This window comes from Bufo gargarizans, chromosome 5 (genome assembly GCF_014858855.1).
Source record: "Bufo gargarizans isolate SCDJY-AF-19 chromosome 5, ASM1485885v1, whole genome shotgun sequence".
Lineage (NCBI taxonomy): Eukaryota > Metazoa > Chordata > Amphibia > Anura > Bufonidae > Bufo > Bufo gargarizans.
The window spans coordinates 359521079-359540635 of NC_058084.1; the positions used below are offsets into that span (position 1 = coordinate 359521079).

The window sequence follows — 19557 nt, forward strand, 5'->3', positions numbered from 1 at the left end:
GACCAGCATATGGCAAATGCAGTGGTAAACAGGGAGCAGGTATGTTTCCCTCCACAGGTCTGGCAGGAGGTTAAAATAAAAATGTGGTAAAAAGATGGACATCTCCTTTAACCACCTCCGGACCGCCTAACGCACATGTGCGTTCCGGAGGTGGCAGCGCTGCGCACAGTCACGCATATACGCGTCATCTCGCGAGACGCGAGATGACGCGAGTATGCGCCTGCGCGTGCGCAGTTCGCGGCGGCATTTCATCGAGAGGTATTTCGTCAGCAACCTGCCAGCCAATGATCGTGGCTGGCAGGTTGCTGATTTTTAAAAAATCCAATCAAAGTGCCAGATAGCAGATCATATTTGTAAACATGATCTCTTATATGGCTGCCTGCTCCTCTGCTGGTTCTTTTCGTCGGTTGGATCCAGCAGAGGAGCAGGCTTCACAGTGAGTACACCAAACACTACACTATAGCCCCTGATCACCCCCCTGAACCCCTATTAACCCTTTGATCACCTCTTTGATCACCCCTGTCAATCACAAGTGAAAAGAAAAAAGTGATCAGTGCAAACTGTCACTTTTTTTTTTCACTGTTATTGACCGTTAGGTTTTAGGTATAGTTTAGGTCCCTTGGTTAGGTAGTTAGCGATCAGTTAGCGCCCAGCCCACCGCACCGCAGTCCGTTATTCGCTGATTAGCGTATCGCTAATCAGCATTTGTACTTTTATAGTATCTGGAAGTGATCAAAACTGATCACGGTCAGATCTATAATAGTACTAGTGTCACTTTAGTTCGCCCTCCACCCAAAACGCAGTGTTTGCCCGATCAGGCCTGATCGGTCGCCCACACGTGCGTTCGCCCACACCCGCCCCACCGCAGTGACAAAAAAAAATTTTTTTTTGATCACTGCACATTCACTTTACACGCACTGCGGCGATAAAAAAATCAGTTTTGATATTTTTTATCAACCGCAGCGGCCTCCGGTACTTCGCTAGCCTCCCCTTTGTAAGACAGGCTTGCTTTTTTTTTCTTGGGTAGTCTCAGGGAATACCCCTAAATTTAGTTGCCCACATGTCAAACAGGGGGTATTCCTCTGAAGAGGCCTACAGGCTTCTGACCCAGTCGGATGAGGAGTGGGAACCCTCATCTGATGAATCCAGCGGGTCAGAATACGAACCTGTAGAAAGCAGTGGCTCTCTGACCCAAAGTTCGGACGAGGAGGCTGAGGTCCCTGATACCACCAGGCGTACCCGGCCCCGTGTCGCTAGACCGCAGGTTGCGCAGGATCCGCTTCAAGAGCAGCAGAGTGGGGCTGGTGCTGTCGGATTACGTGGTGAGGCATACACCAGCAGCCCAGCCCTCCCTGGACCTAGTACCAGCACTGCCGTACAACCTGGTGAAGTAGCGAGCACCAGAAGGGCAGGTGAAGCTGGTACGGTGGCACGTGCAGTAGTGACCCCGTCGCAGCCACCGCAAAGACGTGCCCGTAGAGCCCCTAGAATCCCAGAGGTGCTGGCAAACCCTGATTGGCAGTCCCCAACTTCAGCCGCACCTGTAGTTTTCCCTTTCACTGCCCAGTCTGGAGTTCGGGTTGAGACGGCTCAGATCGGTTCGGCCCTGGGATTTTTTGAGCTGTTCTTGACTGCGGAGCTTTTAGACATAGTTGTGGCCGAAACAAACAGGTATGCCACACAATTTATCACCGCTAACCCGGGAAGCTTTTATGCCCAGCCTTTCCGGTGGAAACCAGTCCAAGTTTCCGAACTTAAAACTTTTCTGGGCCTCCTCCTCAACATGGGCCTGACAAAAAAGCATGAATTGAGGTCATATTGGTCCACGAACCCGATTCATCACATGCCCATGTTCTCTGCTGCCATGTCCAGGGCACGTTTTGAGGCCATCCTGCGGTTCCTGCACTTTAGTGACAACACCGCCTCCCGTCCCAGGGGCCACCCTGCTTTTGACCGGCTCCACAAAATTCGGCCCCTCATAGACCATTTCAACCAGAAATTTGCAGATATTTATACCCCAGAGCAAAACATCTGCATAGACGAGTCCCTGATACATTTTACCGGGCGCCTTGGCTTCAAACAATACATCCCAAGCAAGCGCGCCCGGTATGGGGTCAAATTGTATAAGCTCTGTGAAAGGGCCACAGGCTATACCCACAAATTTCGGGTCTATGAGGGAAAAGATCAGACCCTGGAGCCGGTCGGTTGCCCTGACTACCTGGGGAGCAGTGGGAAGACAGTTTGGGACTTGGTGTCACCCTTATTCGGCAAGGGGTACCATCTTTATGTGGACAATTTTTACACAAGTGTGGCCCTCTTTAGGCATTTGTTTCTAGAACGGATTGGTGCCTGTGGTACCGCGCGAACTAGTCGCGCGGGCTTCCCCCAACGGCTCGTTACCACCCGTCTTGCAAGGGGGCAGAGGGCCGCACTGTGTAACGAAGAACTGCTCGCGGTGAAATGGAGAGACAAGCGTGACGTTTACATGCTCTCCTCCATTCACGCAGACACGACAATACAAATTGAGCGAGCAACCCGTGTCATTGAAAAGCCCCTCTCAGTCCACGACTATAACCTCCACATGGGAGGGGTCGACTTCAATGACCAGATGTTGTCTCCGTATTTAGTTTCCCGACGCACCAGACGCTGGTATAAGAAGGTGTCTGTATATTTAAAGGGATTCTGTCACCTCCCCTCAGCCAAAAAACGATTTAAAAGCAGCCATGCAGCACAGCTTACCTGGATTAAGCTGTGCTGTTTAATCTTGAAATCCGTCCAGCAGTTACTTTAAAAAACGACTTTGATCAATAAGGAAATGCGTCCTGAAGGTGCCCAGAGGGGCGTATTTTTCTTCCTAGTGAGCCCAGTACCGCCCCTCTTTCAGTGCCCAGCCCGCCTTCCTTGTATTTTCTAACTGCTGCCCCCAGCCTCCCACAGCCTCTCCTCCCCCTCCTCCCCCTCCCTCACGCCGAACGAAGTCTCGCACAGGCGCAGTACCCACTGAGGGCTGCGCCTGTGCGATCATCAGGAGACTGAGGGCGGCAGCTTCATCTTCGTCACTGGGCATGCGCAGAGCCCAGTGACGTCCGATGCTTGCTCTTCCCTGCTGACTGAGGGAAGAGCGAGCATCGGACGTCACTGGGCTCGGCGCATGCCCAGTGACGAAGATGAAGCTGCCGCCCTCAGTCTCCTGATGATCGCACAGGCGCAGCCCTCAGTGGGTACTGCGCCTGTGCGAGACTTCGTTCGGCGTGAGGGAGGGGGAGGAGAGGCAGGAGAGGCTGTGGCAGGCTGGGGGCGGCAGTTAGAAAATACAAGGAAGGCGGGCTGGGCACTGAAAGAGGGGCGGTACTGGGCTCACTAGGAAGAAAAAAACGCCCCTCTGGGCACCTTCAGGACGCATTTCCTTATTGATCAAAGTCTTTTTTTAAAGTAACTGCTGGACGGATTTCAAGATTAAACAGCACAGCTTAATCCAGGTAAGCTGTGCTGCATGGCTGCTTTTAAATCGTTTTTTGGCTGAGGGGAGGTGACAGAATCCCTTTAATTCAATTGGCTCTGTACAATAGTTTTGTTCTCTACAGTAAGGCTGGGAGAACTGGATCCTTCCTCAAATTTCAGGAAGAGATCATCGAGAACCTCCTGTATCCAGGAGGTTCCGTGGCCCCAACCACCAGTGTAGTTAGCCGTCTACACGAGCGACATTTCCCCAATGTCGTTCCTGGTACCTCAACCCAACCGTCACCCCGAAAAAGATGTCGTGTCTGTAGCAGGAGTGGAATAAGGCGTGACACCCGCTATTTCTGTCCTGACTGTCCGGACCACCCTGCCCTATGCTTTGGAGAGTGTTTCCGGAAGTACCACTCACAGGTACACTATTAGCATAGGGATCATCTCACCAGGACAGGCACACAGGGCTATTAGGGCCCATTCACTCACTGCTGCTGCAAACGTCTCCTTTCACATGGGACAAAGTGCATAACGCACTTCGCCACATCTTTGGGCGATTTGCGCTTTGCACATTGACCCATGGGGAAGGAGAGGTTTGTTCTATAAAGGTAAAAAAACAAAAAAAAAACAAAAAAAAAAAACAGGTAAGCAAACAGGTTAATGTTTAGTTCCAAAAGTTAAAGTTACATGTTCTGTTCCAAAGTTAATAAAATTATTGCGTTGTGGCCTGTTTTTTTCTTTTTTTTTTTTTTTGTCTTTTTACCTTCCAGGTGGACCAACCGATCTACTAGCTGCAGCACCGATGTGCATTCTGACAGAAGCATTGCGCTGCTGTCAGATTACACGCAAGTCGGTGTATGCGGCGCTGCAAGACGGGATTTTCTCCTCTGCAGTGACAGATACGTTTGCCAAGGCATACGAGCTGAGGAGGAGGCGGCGTTCCTATGCTTTGGCAAGCACTTTGTATATATATATATATATAAAAAAAAAAATCCCGGCAATGATTTATTCATCCACATCGATTGATGCGAATGGAGAAATCTGGTTTGCCAGGGCATACGAGCTAAGTGGGTATGGATGTAGGGCGGAGCTCCTATGTCCTGGCAGACGCCTTTCCCCTCCATTTTTTTTTTTTGGCAGAGATTTTTTCATCCACATTGATCGATGCGAATGAAGAAATCTGTGCCGTTCATTTTTTTCTTTCAGCCCAGAGGCTGAACGGAAAAAAAAATCTCATTACCTGTATGCTCAATATAAGGAGAATAGCAGAAACTCCTAATGCTGGCCATACATGTAATGATTGCGGAGACCCTCAAATGCCAGGGCAGTACAAACACCCCACAACTGACCCCATTTTGGAAAGAAGACACCCCAAGGTATTTGCTGAGGGGCATATTGAGTCCATGAAAGATTGAAATTTTTGTCCTAAGTTAGCGGAAAGTGAGACTTTGTGAGAAAAAACAAAAAAAAATCAATTTCCGCTAACTTATGCGAAAAAAAAAAAAATTCTTTGAACTTGCCAGGCCCCTCATTGGATACCTTGGGGTGTCTTCTTTCCAAAGTGGGGTCACATGTGGGGTATTTATACTGCCCTGGCTTTTTAGGGGCCCTAAAGCGTGAGAAGAAGTCTGGGATTCAAATGTCTAAAAATGCCCTCCTAAAAGGAATTTGGGCCCCTTTGCGCATCTAGGCTGCAAAAAAGTGTGACACATCTGGTATCGCCGTACTCAGAAGAAGTTGGGGAATGTGTTTTGGGGTGTCATTTTACATATACCCATGCTGGGTGAGATAAATATCTTGGTCAAATGCCAACTTTGTATAAAAAAATTGGAAAAGTTGTCTTTTGCCAACATATTTCTCTCACCCAGCATGGGTATATGTAAAATGACACCCCAAAACACATTCCCCAACTTCTCCTGAGTACGGCGATACCAGATGTGTCACACTTTTTTGATGCCAAGGTGGGCAAAGGGGCGCATATTCCAAAGTGCACCTTTCGGATTTCACCGGTCATTTTTTACAGATTTTGATTGCAAAGTACTTCTCACACATATGGGCCCCTAAATTGCCAGGGCAGTATAACTACGCCACAAGTGACCCCATTTTGGAAAGAAGACACCCCAAGGTATTCTGTGAGGGGCATGGCGAGTTCCTAGAATTTTTTATTTTTTGTCTCAAGTTAGTGGAATATGAGACTTTGTAAGGAAAAAAGAGAAAGAAAAAAAAATCATCATTTTCTGCTAACTTGTGACAAAAAATAAAAAATTCTAGGAACTCGCAGTGCCCCTCACGGAATACCTTAGGGTGTCTTCTTTCCAAAATGGGGTCACTTGTGGCGTAGTTATACTGCCCTGGCAATTTAGGGGCCCAAATGTGTGAGAAGTACCTTGCAATCAAAATGTGTAAAAAATGCCCTGCAAAATCCGAAAGGTGCACTTTGGAATATGTGCCCCTTTGCCCACCTTGGCAGCAAAAAAGTGTGACACATCTGGTATCGCCGTACTCAGGAGAAGTTGGGGAATGTGTTTTGGTGTGTCATTTTACATATACCCATGCTGGGTGAGAGAAATATCTTGGCAAACGACAACTTTTCCCATTTTTTTATACAAAGTTGGCATTTGACCAAGATATTTTTCTCACCCAGCATGGGTATATGTAAAATGACACCCCAAAACACATTCCCCAACTTCTCCTGAGTACGGCGATACCAGATGTGTGACACTTTTTTGATGCCAAGGTGGGCAAAGGGGCGCATATGCCAAAGTGCACCTTTCGGATTTCACCGGTCATTTTTTACAGATTTTGATTGCAAAGTACTTCTCACACATATGGGCCCCTAAATTGCCAGGGCAGTATAACTACGCCACAAGTGACCCCATTTTGGAAAGAAGACACCCCAAGGTATTCCGTGAGGGGCATGGCGAGTTCCTAGAATTTTTTATTTTTTGTCGCAAGTTAGTGGAATATGAGACTTTGTAAGGAAAAAAGAGAAAGAAAAAAAAATCATCATTTTCTGCTAACTTGTGACAAAAAATAAAAAATTCTAGGAACTCGCAGTGCCCCTCACGGAATACCTTAGGGTGTCTTCTTTCCAAAATGGGGTCACTTGTGGCGTAGTTATACTGCCCTGGCAATTTAGGGGCCCAAATGTGTGAGAAGTACCTTGCAATCAAAATGTGTAAAAAATGCCCTGCAAAATCCGAAAGGTGCACTTTGGAATATGTGCCCCTTTGCCCACCTTGGCAGCAAAAAAGTGTGACACATCTGGTATCGCCGTACTCAGGAGAAGTTGGGCAATGTGTTTTGGTGTGTCATTTTACATATACCCATGCTGGGTGAGAGAAATATCTTGGCAAACGACAACTTTTCCCATTTTTTTATACAAAGTTGGCATTTGACCAAGATATTTTTCTCACCCAGCATGGGTATATGTAAAATGACACCCCAAAACACATTCCCCAACTTCTCCTGAGTACGGCGATACCAGATGTGTGACACTTTTTTGATGCCAAGGTGGGCAAAGGGGCGCATATGCCAAAGTGCACCTTTCGGATTTCACCGGTCATTTTTTACAGATTTTGATTGCAAAGTACTTCTCACACATATGGGCCCCTAAATTGCCAGGGCAGTATAACTACGCCACAAGTGACCCCATTTTGGAAAGAAGACACCCCAAGGTATTCCGTGAGGGGCATGGCGAGTTCCTAGAATTTTTTATTTTTTGTCGCAAGTTAGTGGAATATGAGACTTTGTAAGGAAAAAAGAGAAAAAAAAAAAAATCATCATTTTCTGCTAACTTGTGACAAAAAATAAAAAATTCTAGGAACTCGCAGTGCCCCTCACGGAATACCTTAGGGTGTCTTCTTTCCAAAATGGGGTCACTTGTGGGGTAGTTATACTGCCCTGGCAATTTAGGGGCCCAAATGTGTGAGAAGTACCTTGCAATCAAAATGTGTAAAAAATGCCCTGCAAAATCCGAAAGGTGCACTTTGGAATATGTGCCCCTTTGCCCACCTTGGCAGCAAAAAAGTGTCACACATCTGGTATCGTCGTACTCAGGAGAAGTTGGGGAATGTGTTTTGGGGTGTCATTTTACATATACCCATGCTGGGTGAGAAAAATATCTTGGTCAAATGCCAACTTTGTATAAAAAAATGGGAAAAGTTGTCGTTTGCCAAGATATTTCTCTCACCCAGCATGGGTATATGTAAAATGACACCCCAAAACACATTCCCCAACTTCTCCTGAGTACGGCGATACCAGATGTGTGACACTTTTTTGATGCCAAGGTGGGCAAAGGGGCGCATATGCCAAAGTGCACCTTTCGGATTTCACCGGTCATTTTTTACAGATTTTGATTGCAAAGTACTTCTCACACATATGGGCCCCTAAATTGCCAGGGCAGTATAACTACGCCACAAGTGACCCCATTTTGGAAAGAAGACACCCCAAGGTATTCCGTGAGGTGCATGGCGAGTTCCTAGAATTTTTTATTTTTTGTCGCAAGTTAGTGGAATATGAGACTTTGTAAGAAAAAAAATAAATAAAAAAATCATCATCATTTTCCGCTAACTTGTGACAAAAAATAAAAAGTTCTATGAACTCACTATGCCCATCAGCGAATACCTTAGGGTGTCTACTTTCCGAAATAGGGTCATTTGTGGGGTAGTTATACTGTTTGGGCATTGTAGAACCTCAGGAAACATGACAGGTGCTCAGAAAATCAGAGCCGTTTCAAAAAGCGGAAATTCACATTTTTGTACCATAGTTTGTAAATGCTATAACTTTTACCCAAACCATTTTTTTTTTTTGCCCAAACATTTTTTTTTAATCAAAGACATGTAGAACTATAAATTTAGTGAAAAATTTATATATGGATGTCGTTTTTTTTGCAAAATTTCACAGCTGAAAGTGAAAAATGTCATTTTTTTGCAAAAAAATCATTACATTTTGATTAATAACAAAAAAAGTAAAAATGTCAGCAGCAATAAAATACCACCAAATGAAAGCTCCATTAGTGAGAAGAAAAGGAGGTAAAATTCATTTGGGTGGTAAGTTGCATGACCGAGCGATAAACGGTGAAAGGAGTGTAGTGCCGAAGTGTAAAAAGTGGCCTGGTTATGAAGGGGGTTTCACCTAGCGGGGCTGAAGTGGTTAAAGAGGACCTTTCACCGATTATTACACTGTGAACTAAGTATACAGACATGTAGAGCGGCGCCCAGGGACCTCACTGCACTTACTATTATCCCCGGGCGCCACTCCGTTCTCCTGCTATGCCCTCCGGTATCTCCGTTCACTAAGTTATAGTAGGTGGAGATTTCAGTCACTAAGTTATGGTAGGCGGAGTCTGCCCTTGTTCTGCTGTAGCGCTGGCCAATCGCATTGCAGAGCTCACAGCCTGGGAGAAAATAACCTCCCAGGCTGTGAGCTCTGCGCTGCGATTGGCCAGCGCTAGAGCAGAACAAGGGCAGACTCCGCCTACCATAACTTAGTGAGCGGAGATAGCGGAGGGCATAGCAGGAGAACGGAGTGGCGCCCGGGGATAATAGTAAGTGCAGTGAGATCCCCGGGCGCCGCTCTACATGTCTGTATACTTAGTTCACATTGTAATAATCGGTGAAAGGTCCTCTTTAAATACAGATTGCCATGCATTCTGAATTTAATGGGGTAATTATTTTTTTAGATGTTTATATAACAGGAAATGATACAGTTTTCTAATATAAATGTATTTAAAATTTTACATACATCCCTTTCAGTTAACCCTTTTATGCAGTCAAATGGTATAGCCCATTTATCAGTCCTGTGTAATGTATCCATTTGGCCTAACTAAAACATGGTGTCAGTCACATGACATTCTTCACATTATATAACCCCTGACATTCATTAAGCAGCAGTGTGATACTTGTGAGGGTACATGATGGCTCACATGACTGACGCCATGTTTAGTGATATCCAGCTCTCCTATGGATGCATTTTACAGGACTAAAATGGGCTGTGACATTTTTTTTGAGAGCATCTACAGTATGGATATAATACATCTGAGTTTTACATTTTAAAATAGATGTATATTAGAAAAATGTTCAGCATCCTATTCGCTAAATAAATAAATGTAATCATTAAAACCAGAATACCCTATTCTCTATTGTTGTTTTTTTAAAGGAAGTTAAAGATGGAACATGAATAAGACATATAAAACATGAGGATTTATGTAAATGTAATAACAGTATCTCTCAAATGATAGCTACAAATTGAAGTCCTTATAATTTAGCATTTAGAGTAATCTGCATTTCAGAATTACCCCTAAAATTTGTATAGTAACTTTGCCATTTTTCTATACAGGTAAAGGTGATTTAATTGGAGCAAATCTACCAATTAAAGATCAAGTCATTAAAACCAATGCAGATGTCAAGGCACTGACCTACTGCGATCTTCAGTGTATCATCCTCAAAGGCCTTTATGAAGTTTTGGACTTTTACCCTGAATATGCACATAAGTTTGTAGAAGACATCCAGCAAGACCTTACATATAACCTTAGAGAAGGTCATGAAAGTGATGTAAGTGCTATCACCACAAAAGTGATATTAATGAAAGCATATAAAGTGTTATGATCTGCATTATGGCATACTCTTCACCACTTATAACTTGTTTCAGTTTCAAACTCAGCTATAATTGGGTTCTTCGCTAAGATTGTGATGGATAAAATACAATAGTATTTCCTCAGATGTCTGAAATAGCTTTCCACTGCGGTTATGAACCTACTGTATTTAATATACTATATTAGGTTACTGAATGAAATCTAAAAATATGTAAGGTATCTAGAATTTCCTTAAAGGCTATGAAGATAAAAAAAAAGGATTGAGATTCCTCAGTAGTTGATAACTATTAATGGCTAACTGAAAAGATGATGACATAATTGCAAGCTTTCGAATGCTTCTTGGGCCTTTTCCTCAGATGTCTATTAAGACAGTATTTTAAGATACACATATGTATACACCGAAGTATATAGGAATAATGAGGTACATGAGAAAATTGATGTTAAAGAGGACCTTTCATTACGATAAAAAATCCCATCTAAGTATACAGACATGGAGAGCGGTGCCCAGGGATCTCCCTGCACTTACTATTATCCCTGGGCACTGCTCCATTCTCCCGGTATAGGGTCCAGTATCTTCAGATTTTTGGCTCAACTTAGAGCGGCGCCCAGGGATCTCCCTGCACTTACTATTATCCCTTGGCGCCGCTCCATTCTCCCGGTATAGGCTCCGGTATCTTCAGATTTTCGGCTCAACTGGGAGGAGCCTGCTCTTGTTCTCCTGGGCGTCTCCTTCTCCCAGGCTGTAGCACTGCCAATTGCAGTGCTCAGCTCATAGCCTTACAGTTTTTTTTCTCCCAGGCTGGGAGAAGGAGACAGGGATAATAGTAAGTGCAGGGAAATCCCATAAACTCTTCACTTAGTTTCATTCCACAATCAATTTAACACAGAATAAACTTTACTTAAATAAACTTTTTGGACACCATCATCAAGATGCGGAATAATAAAATAGAAACAATTATTTACCAGAAACCTACAGGGAACTCAACTGATGGCTCATATGAAACATTATGTCTGATTCCTGACAGCTCATAAATGCTCATTATACATAGTTCAGTTCTTACCAAGCTGATAAGAATATGGCTTAATTAGGTGTTTATAAGTTGTCAGGAGTTCACAGATAAGGACTATACATAGCTGCCAGATGAAGTGTAAGTGAAAGTAAGATGCTCACAGCTAGGCAAAAATATAACTCTTTATGACAAAAACTACAGATTTTTTTTTTTAAAGATCATTTTAAAGAGTCCCAAAGAGTAAAATGCAATGATAAAAAGTCCCTGAAAGTGTTCATAGCCTTTAAGGTTTATTTGAAAATTAATTTTATAATGGCCAGTATTGAGTTGATGATGACAAATAAGAGTATTTGCCTATGCGATGTCTGCGTTAAGAATGCATTGATTATACATAGATCAGTGGCACTACACTACTTAGGAGCCACTCAACTGACTCGGATGACTTCCACCATATAGAAAGTTTCCTCTCCTTTGCAAAACTGTTGTATAATACAATGAAAATAAATCAATGTATGAGTTAGTCTACATTGTCACATATAATATAATAGCTGGGGAAAAGGTGCAAGGGTGCAGGACTCTGTCGACAAGAATGTTGCAATACAGATTCTTACTCAAACTCTCGAGAGGCATCATTCTTGGCAATGATCACTAAAAGGCGAAAGTCTAGCTGTCTATAAAATTCTAACACAGCTACTGGTTATTTTCTCAATGATGAGTACAAAACTTAGTAGTTCTCACAGAAAGGGTAAATGGTAGTGATGAGCGGCAGGTGCCATATTCGATTTCGACGAAATTCACGAATATTCGATAGAATATTCGTTTTATATTCATCAAAATCGAATATTCGTCATTCTAGTTATCGCAATTAATATGCGATTTAAATAATCGCGTATTGCGATTTTAACTTAAAGGCTACTCTCCTATTGAAATAGCAATGCGATTAATTCAAGTTATAATAATCGACTTTCTTTTTCAACTTAGCACTGCTATATTCCATATTCGTTAATTCCAGCCTAATATGGAATATAGCAGGTCCAAGTTGAAATCGCAATTCGATTATTATAACTTGAATTAATCGAATTGCGAAATTTAGCTTGGACCTGGTTTACTATGGTTGGCTTGGTAGAATTAGCGAATATGACGAATATATTCGTTATATTCCACAAAACGAAGATAACAAAGTATTCTGCATATTCGTTTTAGCTACCTATTTGTCAACTTCGCTAATTCTAGCAATCATATAGGAAAGTTTACTATATAGACAGCTAAGTTTAATTCGCTATGCGATTATATTACTTTGCTTTTTCTAAAAATAAATAGAATAATTATAATACCTGATAATTATTATAATTATTCTATTTATAAAAAAAAAAAAGCAAAGTAATATAATCGCATAGCGAATTAAACTTAGCTGTCTCTATGGTAAACTTTCCTATATAATTGCTAGAATTAGCGAAGTTGATGAATAGGTAGTTAAAACGAAGATGCAGAATACTTTGTTATCTTCGTTTTGTGGAATATGACGAATACATTTGTTATATTAGTTATGTGGAATATGACGAATACATTCGTCATATTCGCTAATTCTACCAAGCCAACCATAGTAAACCAGGTCCAAGTTGAAATCGCAATTCGATTATTATAACTTGAATTAATCGAATTGCGATTTCAGCTTAGCACTGCTATATTCCATATTAGTCTAGAATTAATGAATATGGAATATAGCAGTGTTAAGTTGAAATCGCAATTCGATTATTATAACTTTAAATAATCGAATTGCGATTTCAACGTAATTCTCAAATCCGACAGTACATTCTAGTATATGGAGACGTTCCCATGGTGATGGGGACGCTCCATGAGCACGGAAGTCGGCAGAAGCGGCAACGGGCACTGACTGAAGCAGCCAGGAAGCCAGGAATCCAAAGGACAGGTAAGAACAACTTTAAGGAAGTGGGAGAGAAAATAATATAACAATAAAAAAAAAAAAATATTCGAAATATCTAATTTATAGCACTATATTCGAAATATTCGCAAATTAGCGAAGTGCCGATATTCGCAAAAAAAATTAGATATTAGAATATTCGCGCTCAACACTAGCTAATAGAACTACAGCAACCCATAATATGCCAGAAAATGTTGTGCAGCTCCTGGGCCAGTCCTTGTCTCTTTCAGTCTACTTCTTGTGGTGGTAAACAATGGAATTGGTAAAATGAATGACACCATCTCACTTGCTTGGCACTGAGGTGGCAGCTATCCATCCTTCTGGGTACTCTCTCTCTCTCTTTCTCTATATGGCAATACTTTGCTGTCTCTGCACCATCTCGCTCTCTCTATAACAGTTGACATCCTGTCATGCTAGCTGGCCTGGCTCATGATTCCGTTGCTGGAGAAAGACTGGAGAGTGATATTGACTTGATACACTCACAGTTAACACAGTCATCTCTTGGGCCTACTAACTTTTAGATTAGTCTCTGGAAGTACTGCTTGGCCCACCTCTGCTCAGGCTGCTTAGTGAGTCTGCCTCAGCCCAGCCTGTACCTCATTCTGCACGGCAGTTCATCCTGTGAGCAGTGCACTTGACCATGCCCTCTCTGCCACTTTGCCATTGTTCTCATTATTCAGCTCTCTTTATGCAATTTCACTCTCTGCTGCTTCTCTCAGTTTTATTTGCTCTCACTGCACCCACTCAATCCAGACTCTAGCTTGCGCTGAACAGGCACCCTGGATGACTCACCTCCCACTCTGTTAATCAGGCTACAGGGAATACTTAGACAATACATATGGCCAATCTATTCTTTTTTTTTTACTTTTGATTCTCCTGTTCCTTCATTTGCAGAACATTTACCTTTCCAGGGAACTTGCTATTATGTACTAATTATAGCCACTCCTTTCCATGGCCACTTATGTGCTCTACCACTTGCCAGTATTTACATTACGGTATAATAGAAATACTGATGATATCAGTAGGCCACTTGATGGAAGACATTAACAGTGCCCAGATGCCATTGTGTCCGAGACTTTCATGTAAGATGACATCAGTATACCGTTATAAATACTGACTGTTGGTGGCACATAGAGGCTCTGCCATCGAACAGGTGAGAATTTGGACAGAAAGTATAATTGAAACTGCCATATCATACTACTGTGGGGATTATATGCGGGTTTTTAAACCCCACGTAAGTTGCTTTAAGAAGAACCTTACAATTCACCGTAATCTCTAGCGTGGAGCTCACCTCCTGATGTGGTTCAAGATTCATCTATCAGTTCAGTAATGTAAGGGGCAGCGCAGTCACTTCAGTCATTAATGGAAGCACAAAGTTAATTGAACAAGCGTGGTGTTTGCTGTATAAACAGAAAAACAGGGCGCACCATAGGGTGAAAACGTATGGGAAATTGAATAAACTCCAATTTAGGAGGCTCACCTTGAACGGTTGTGCATATATAGGCACAACGCTATTGAAGACGTGTCAGAGATAAAAATCAATCCCCAATAGGTAGGTAGGTATGCAACCACGGATGCAGGTGTCCTCAGATGAGCAAACTCGTGAGCTTGCAATAAATACTTCTGAAGATACGCCATTCGCATCAGGTTGGTTCCTTGCGCCGAGGGATGTTCCTTTCTTCCACTTTACATTAATGGAAGTGCAAGCACATATTTGTCAATGAAACAACCAATGTGTTCCTCCGTTATTCTGATAATGGAAGTGTTCATTGGTTAATGTGCTCCTAGGTCATGGCCCTTTACATAGCTATAGCTATGCATGCACCCATTGCCATGTTCCCAGCCCTAGCAATACTTTTGTCAGGCAGTCAGATACAGTGCTAGGGCTGGAACAAAGGCACAGGTAGGAAACAATCTAGGTGAAAGATGGGCTGGCGATTTAATGTTTGTGGTGGAAGGAATATTTTTTAATACTAAATTATGCCCGACGTACATACTTACTACGAGGTGCTGCCCTAGGTGGTCGCCTACCCTTCAAGAAATAAAAAGATATGAGTCTCTGTTTGAAATACTTGTTCTCTCTAGCGCTGCAAATCCAAAAGACGATGTGGGAAAAGTCCGCTATGTAGATAAATGTGGAGGAGGATTGCGCTGCAGGAAAAAAATCTTCTTGTAAATATAAGTTCCTTATGGAAATCCTAGACCTCGGTCGCCTACCCTTGCCTACCCCATTTACCCAGTCTTGGAAGCAACATAGCTGTTATGAGATGACAGAGAATAAAAAAAATATGAAATTGCTAACAGTATTAGAGAGTAAGACTGTCTATTCAGTTATGAATGATGTCTCTCATTCATGTTATGTTTTTGCATAAATGGATGATTTGTATCTTTTCTTTTTAACCATAAACCCAGTGAGAGTCATGCGCCAACATTCTACACCAGATTTGTCACAAGTGTGCCATTTTGCAACAAAATTTGTGACTTTTTAGCTTTTTTCCGACACTATTGCCACTTTGCCAAAAAGTGAGTGGGGTGTGGTCAGCAGCTCCTCAGCTCAACTCCTTTATTGTGTATTATTTTTTTGCTAATGTGTAGGAACAGAGATAGGGAACATTTTCTTAACATAGTTTATTTTGAGAATTTGCACGTTTATAGTAGAAAACTTGCCTAGAAATGTCTCCTAGCAGCGTTACTGGGAACTGCTGGGCTTCTGCCCTCACTGCTGCCTCACATACCGTAGTTGGACAATAGATTAATATGTGTACCCTAAATAGATATTTTCTGTGGCCAACACTGTCAGTGAGTGCTTCTGTTGTATTCCCAGAGCACTGAGAAATTAACCAGTTACATACTATACTATATTTATAGATATACTATAACTGTCCCTATATACTGTACAACAGCTGCTCCCTGCATTGAAAATAGTGAGTGCTTACTGATCGCTGGCACAAATCTCCCAGTGGCTGCTTAGTTATTCAGCATACCAGGAATACAGCAGAAGCACTCGCTGACATTGTATGCCAGCTGTGCATTTCAGCTCAGCCCATTGACTTGAATGGGGATGAACTGTAACTAGGCCATGTGACTGATGAACAGTAACATCACATGGCCTAGGAAGAGGTTGCGGAGCTCACATAGTTTCCGCATCTTCTAAAAGCTTTCTCGCCGGGGGTCCCAGGTGTCGGACCCACACCAGTCTAATAAATTACTGGATGAACCGTTTAAGTTCATCCTTGTCATATTTCATGGAATTATTAATGGTGGCCCAGGGATCTGAGTTAATCTTAGTATTCCTCTTTTACTGTGCAGTATATTTTACATAGGATATATAATATGCTTATTTACACTATATACTCAAGCATTCGCTTTAAAGTGTTAATATCAGATCAGTGGTGTCTGACAGCTCCCACACACCCCACACACCCTGAACAGCTGCATCAGAGTAGGCTTGGTGCCAAAAGTTGTCGCTGACAATACACCACTACATGAATTTTGTAGTGGATGCAGCTGGTAATTGCCGCACTGCTTTCATTCACGTCAATGGGAAATGCACTGCATTAACCAGCTCTGTCATTACACTGTTTATGGAGCTGGGTTGCCAGGTGTTGGACCTCCAGCAAGCAAAAATTGATGATCTATCCTGGGCAATCAATTATAACAACCTGGACAAACTCTTTAAATAGAGACCTTTTCCCTTACATAGCTTAAGTCTGCTCTCCTTGAATTCAGAGGCCTGCTGGCACAAAGAGAGGTATTATAAAGTAGGTTCCCATCCAGATTGAGTTCACCTTGCCCTGGTGCATGGGCAGCTGGGCGCAAATGATTTTGATCAAAATATAAAGTACTTTATATAATGAATATAGTATTAGCCCATATATTCTAGGTTTGCAGAGTGCTGTCACATTGTGATTGCTTTTACTTTTGTCTTTTCAGCCATGGTGTTGTGCACCTACATAGTTACCTAATTTTGTAGAAGGTTCTGAGTAACTTTTGTCTACTGTCTGTCATTTAGAGCAAAACAAATAGAAAAAAAAAATTGTATTGAACCCCTTCAAATTAATAAGTTGGAACGGTTGAAAAAGCAGGTAGAAAAAGACTTGGGAATCATGGTCGCTAATAAACAACTTTTCTATTGATTTTTGAGAAGGGTATGAATAATTTTGGACTGGACACTTTTTGCTCAAATGTAAACAAAAGCTGAGAAATGTGGTTTTTTCCCACAATAATGCCTCTTGTACATCGTCTTATTATCTTTTGGGAGACACCTATGTCATTTCCCGTCAAAAAATTACTTGCTGGTTGAATAAAAGTAACATTAAGTCAAAATTTGCCAGGGGTATGAATAATTATGGGTAGCACTGTAGCAGAACTAAAGAAGACACAGAGGTTGGTAACTAACGTAACAAAATACATGGTTGGATTGTAGCATGAATAGTTTTTCTTCATATTCGGTAAATCAGAGGAACACCGCCTTGGATCAACCCTTCCTGAAAATATGGTTTTGTCCCAACCTTGCTACAGTATACTAAGTAATTATATATATATATATATATATATATACATACATACAGTACTCATGAAACACATATATCGTACACACTTGCAAATAGTTGTCCATGACATCTTTTTTTCTAATGGCATTTACTGACATTTGTTTCTTTTTTTTTATCAATTAAGTAATATTTTTATTTTTTATTTTAGAGAATGTCAAGACTCTCATGCAAATCAGCTCTATCACAGGTATAGTACATATTAACCATTTGTTTTATGTTATCACATAATACATAGATTACCATTCAAGCCCCAAGAAAAAACTTGTGTCAATCATATAATTTTATTTTATTTATCTAAATATAGTTTTAAATGTCTGTGCTGATTAAATGGGATAGTCCTTTTAATTTCATAATTCAGTATATCTTTATATGGGTCAGAGCTTTGTTATTTAACACATTTCACCAGATTCCCTACTCCCCTTCACACAGTTCTAGCATGAAACACTAAAATTCTGACTGCCTCCTTCCACTAGGGGGCGCTAACTGAGGAGGAATTTATAGAGCTGCTTTTAACTCAATATTAAATCCATCTTCAGCATGCACCTAAGCTCCAAGAAACAGTGAAGGAAGACAGCTAGGATTTCACCATTAAGAGGAATTGTTCCTTTAGAACAATGAGTGCAGATCTACTGACAATGAGCTGATAATTGTGGGTAGAGATGACCGAATCAAGGGATCCGAAGTGGAATTCGAAAGTTTAGGAAAAATATGATTTGCAACTTAGCCGAATTTCCTAGTGCTTCATGGTAACAAATTGTTTTTTTCCTTAAAATAGCAGCTACACATGTTACACTAAAGTGAAAGTAAGAAGCCTGGGAATGCGGTATGACCCATAATACCATGCAGCCAGCCAATCCACAGATAGCCATCCCCTATGATGTCATAACCCCATAAAAACCTCATCCCATGAAGTCTCTGCTATTTGACTATTAGCTTTTTATTGGAGAATATTGGATAGGGAGAGTGCACGGACACTGCAGGCACAGTGTAGGGAGAGTTTTTAGACACTTTAGGGAAAACCTAGGGAGACTGCAGGGACAGTGCAGGTTGAGTGTAATTGTCTTGTGCATCTTGTTCAACTGCTCCTTTCATACTTAATCTGTTCTGTTATACATAGGCTCATTGTCAACAGGCGTTCTAATATATAGACACTTTTATCAAGTTTACCTGCTGTGCCATTAATACTTAATCTGCTAGACTTTCTGTGCAGCAGACTCAGTGTCACCAGGCGGTCTAATATATAAGTGTGCCTATCTAGTTCACCTGCTGAGCCATGAAGACTTAACCTGTTGAATTAATCCGTTTAAGGTTGACTCATTTGTGGTGTAGGGCAGAGAATGATCTGATTGAACAGTGTCCAGATTGGGGAGTCCATATTGATTAATAGAAAACCAATTCTATTAGTCCCTGATTCACAAGTTGGAGGTGATACACCTGTCTCATTCTACTGTTTGTGGTGTGTCCACATTTATTAATAGATAAGCAATTCTATTAGGCTGTGATTCGTAAATTAGGGTGATACATCTGTCTCATGCTACTGCTTGTGGCGTGTCCACATCGATTAATAGATAAGCAATTCTATTAGTACCTGATTGACAAATTGATGTGATACACCTGTCTCATTCTACTGTTTGTGGGGTATCCACATTGATTAATAGATAAGTAATTCTATTAGGCCCTGGCACACAAAGTGGGGTAATACACCTGTCTTATTCTACTTTTTGTGACGTCTCCACATTGATTAGCAGATAAATAATTCTATTAAGGCCTGATTTGCAAATTGGGTTCATACACCTGTCTAATTCTACTGTTTGTGGCGTGTCCACATTGATTAATAAATAAGCAGTTCTATTAGGCCCTGATTCACAAATTGGGGTCATACACCTGTCTTATTCTACTGTTGTGGCGTGTCCACATTGATTAAAAGGTAAGCAATTCTATTAGGCCCTGATTCACAAATTGGGGTCATAAGCCTGTCTCATTCTACTGTTTGTGATGTGTCCACAT

At 41.8% G+C, this 19557-nt stretch overlaps 1 protein-coding gene across 1 annotated transcript in view; it reads left to right on the forward strand.

The window, feature by feature from the left end:
* KCNH8 (potassium voltage-gated channel subfamily H member 8) overlaps nt 1–19557 on the forward strand; it is a 638835-nt gene that overhangs the window by 551227 nt on the left and 68051 nt on the right. The window contains exons 11-12 of the mRNA XM_044294135.1: nt 9790–10004; nt 17699–17737. Coding sequence (XP_044150070.1) covers nt 9790–10004; nt 17699–17737 — 254 coding nt within the window. The remainder of the gene's footprint in view (nt 1–9789; nt 10005–17698; nt 17738–19557) is intronic.